The 4109-nt window shown below is 52.9% G+C and overlaps 1 protein-coding gene across 1 annotated transcript; it reads right to left on the reverse strand.

The window, feature by feature from the left end:
- Positions 1-902: 902 nt before the first annotated feature.
- Positions 903-2744, reverse strand: DICSQDRAFT_171450 (uncharacterized protein; the record flags this gene model as incomplete). The annotated part of the gene is made up of 5 exons (XM_007367118.1): positions 903-1286; positions 1355-1450; positions 1598-1674; positions 1783-2089; positions 2145-2744. 5 exons carry the CDS (start codon positions 2742-2744, stop codon positions 903-905), a joined length of 1464 nt encoding a protein of 487 aa, XP_007367180.1.
- Between the last annotated feature and the right edge of the window lie 1365 nt (positions 2745-4109).

The raw sequence follows: 4109 nt of genomic DNA on the forward strand, positions 1-4109 counted from the left end.
TGGTGAAGATGCTTGGATTGGGGACTTGATGGATTAGGGGGAGTGTTGGAGTCGGTGCTGTAGCGCCGTCAATTTTAATCGCACCAAGTCCCGCATCGCGCTATACATAGTTCGCGCTGTCCGCTATCTACGGTAATTTTCGTATAGTCACAACTCTCGTTTCCATACAGATACTACATTTCTTTCACTAGTAGTCTCCATTTCTGTAGATCTGACTGCACTCTAGAATAGTGTCTACCTTACGCATTTCTGGTCCGTTTGGCGCCATTCCGGCGCCACTTAGTGTATGGTCGTGTTAGCTAGTTCCCACGCGCTCTGTGCGCCGTCATCTGCGCCTGAGTCGACTCTGCAGTCCTTAAGACTTACAGAGCTCGACTTAGGTGTGTAGCACAGTTTCCTTGCAATGAAAAAGACTTACAGAGCTCGACTTAGGCCATTGTGACCCCTCTGAGGCCCACTGCAGCTAACACAATCGAGTTCAGGATTATGTTCACGTAGAAATGCCATGCTAATGATGATGTCTTGCCGCCCGATATCTGTGACAAGGAACAACTGCCAAACAAGGTGATCTCCGATACGGAGTAAACAACGGACATAGAGTGTGATCAACCCCTTCTTATTCTCGGTGGCGTCTGCATTGAAAACTCGCACTTCACGAGAGAGGCGTCATAGGGTGAGTCCGTGTTCTTGAACAAACCAGTGGTGGATAAAACAAGAGTAGGCTCCTAAATCGAGGAGGGCTTCTGACTGAACTTCATGCGTACCTTGAGTGAGGGAAACTTTGAGATCGAACGAATTTCGCGGGCAACGTGCTGACGCGAGATCAATAACATTTGAACGTGGAACAAAAGAGTCCTCTAGGTCTACGCTATGATTACAGAGTCGGATACTTTGGTCAGTCTTCAAAGTACCCGTTCCAGAAACTCCTCCTCAGATTCCTTGACCTCGACGATGCGTGCGGCGGTCTCGGTTTCCGGTGCCTTGCCTTTGCCTTTTCCCTTGGTGGTTTCAAACTCCTCGAGGGCCTGACGGATGTACTCCCATTTGTCCTCATCGGCCGTGTCCAGCGTGCGTACCTTGGTCGGAGCGGCCGGTTGCTTCTTCATGTCCGGGAGTTCGTAGTAACCCGTGTACTGAGGGTTGCGACAATTCTGGCCAGTCGTAAACTTGTGCTTGCCGCAGCGGAAACAGAGCTTCTTGTCGAGCCATTCGAGTTGTTCCTTGGAGAGCCTCTCCGGCTTGCGCATTGCGTCGACATCCATGACATTGGGGTCCCGGGGGGGCGACTAGTCGTGTGCTGCTGCGAAGATGACTTGGCCTGGTTTCCTCGAGTTTCCATTTCCAGCTTGAGCACCCAGTCCAGGTAGTGCTCCCATTTCGTCAGAATCAGCATCGGGTTGACTTGCCGCATTGCCGTTATAACCATAAGGATCTGCGAGTTCTTGCCAACCTGGTTGTCGATGCGTCGGATAAGTTCTACATCAGCGTAACCAGACTTCGATGCGTAGTGGCTGTTGGAGTTTGCCGTCCGGCCATCGCCGAGTGACCAAATACATACAAATAGCACATCGGTACTGCCAGCTCATCATGTACCTACCTGCTCTTTAGTCCGTATGGTGACGAGCCTCTTCGGTTTGTGTTTGAGGCCTGGGTGGGGCTTTGTTCTGTCTGGGCCTGGAGAGCCCTGAGTGCCAGTTTGGTGCCCTAAACCTCTTGTCTATGCGTCTATGCCTCTCTCTCTCTCGCTCTTCCTTAACTCTATCATTCGCTCTCTGCACTCACTATCTGCGCCCAATTCGCCATTATCGACCAGATCACACCACTGCTGCCAACAGTGGCGAAAGTTCTCAGCAAACTGAATGACCGTGGAGCGAGGTTTTGAGCACCACTCCTCGAGGGATGTTTGCGCGGTCTTCTCGGGAGCCAGTTGACGGTAGCCTGCCTTGAGCCGGTTGACGAAGTCGGTCCAGGATCCAAGGGTTCCGCCGTTTGATGCTGTCTCGACGTAGTCCTCGACGTAGTCGTGCGCACCACCTTCCAAGTACAAGAGTGATGTCTGAGCCTTTGTTGCCCTTGTACTTGGGTGGTTCTGATGCCTTGATACGCGAGGCCTGTGATACGACAGGGGCCGGGGCAGTACTGACACCGAGCGTGGTGTGGGTTGCCAGGCCTTGCTCCAACTGTATAAACTTGGCTGCGAGTTCCTTGTACCGTTTGACGAGCTCCGTGTTATTCCGGTTGAGAACCTCCAGATCCGCATTGACAGCAACCAGTTCCGCCGTCAGCTGTTTGTTCTCTTCAACGGCTTTGAGAGCGAGGTTCCCAGCAGTGTCAGCCTTGGTGTGAAGGCCTGTCATAGACATGTCTAACTCCTTGAAGGTGGCGTGGGTGGTGTCGCTCTCGTTGAGGAAGTCGTTCCGATGTTCGTATATCTTGCTGCCGAGGATGTTGTAAACATTAACTATTTCCCGCTGGGTGATGTCCCTTGTCACAGAGATGGTCCAGTCGACGTAAGCTGGGTTGGTGATGCCTAAACTATTTGCCGAGGCGCGGATAGCGTTTTCTAACGAGTCATGTTTAACACCAGCGTAGATCCATTGAATCTCCGGGTACGCTTGAAGCGTGGCAGTGGGTGAAGCCGGGTGGATGTGTGCCAGTGATGGAGCCGGGTGGGTGTGTGGACCCGGGTCTTTCGACTCAAAGTCGTCCTCTGCCAGTGGGGTGTAACGAGAGCCTGAAGCCATTGCGAGAGTATTCAATGTACAAAAACTAAACCACGATCCAATCTAGGTACCCGAAATGTTCCAAAGTTCTGTCCTAGTCCGCTAAACTTGACCTTTCCAAACTCCTTACAGAACCAATCAATGTTCTGTTGCTGACTACGAGTCCACGAGGTGCCGTTCTCCTTGATGTTGTCGAGTATCCACTCGAGCCTGTCGCCGATGCGCTGAAGGGTGAGCCGGTGATCGTGGGGATGTCGAGTAACTGATCCCTGTGGTCGAAGATAGCCTGCAGTCTTTTGATGACAGCGTTGACCTTGGAGCTGACGATAGCGAGGAGATCGATGGGATCATGACGTGCAAAGGAGGGGAGAAGTGGTGCAGCTATATGGTACTGAAGGAGGACCGTAGGGTTTGAGGGAACAAAGACTGGTGGGGGTGTGGTGAGACGTGCCGCGAGCGGTCTGTCGAGGGGTTGGGAAGAGGGTACAGATGGGAGGGGGGCCTTGCGATGGGGGACGATAGGGGTATGCCTATACTGATGGCGGTGTCGAAGGCGGTCTGAGGTGTCGTCTGCAAGGTGTTGGCTGCAGTGGGCCTCAGAGCGATCACAATGGCCTAAGTCAAGCTCTGTAAGTCTTTACTATTGCAAGGAAACTGTGCTACACACCTAAGTCGAGCTCTGTAAGTCTTAAGGACTGCAGAGTCGACTCAGGCGCAGATGACGGCGCACAGAGCGCGTGGGAACTAGCTAACACGACCATACACTAAGTGGCGCTGGAATGGCGCCAAACGGACCAGAAGTGCGTAAGGTAGACACTATTCTAGAGTGCAGTCAGATCTACAGAAATGGAGACCACTAGTGAAAGAAATGCGATATCTGTATGGAAACGAGAGTTGTGACTATACGAAAATTACCGTAGATAGCGGACAGCGCGAACTATGTATGGCGCGATGCGGGACTTGGTGCGATTAAAACCGCCGGCGCTACAGCACCGACTCCAACACTCCCCCCTAATCCATCAAGTCCCCAATCCAAGCATCTTCACCATCTCAAGCACCTTGGGCCTGGGCAGCGACTTGGTCAGGATGTCTGCTGGCATGTCAGATGTGCGCAGATGCACAATCTCAAGCCGACCCTTGGCCACCTCATCTCTGAGCCAGTAGAAGCGCAGATCCAAGTGCTTCATCCGACCATGGTGCTCTGGGTTCTTGGCCACAGAGAGCGCAGAGAGGTTGTCAATGCGAAGCCTGGAGGCAGAGGAGATGTCATACCCAAACTCAGAGAGCAGGTTTCGCAACCAGAGCACCTCCTGGCCAGCTGAGACCGCTGCAACGAACTCCGCCTCTGTGGTGGACAGAGCGACCAGGGATTGAAGGCGACTCGAC

This window comes from Dichomitus squalens, assembly GCF_000275845.1.
Source record: "Dichomitus squalens LYAD-421 SS1 unplaced genomic scaffold DICSQscaffold_23, whole genome shotgun sequence".
Lineage (NCBI taxonomy): Eukaryota > Fungi > Basidiomycota > Agaricomycetes > Polyporales > Polyporaceae > Dichomitus > Dichomitus squalens.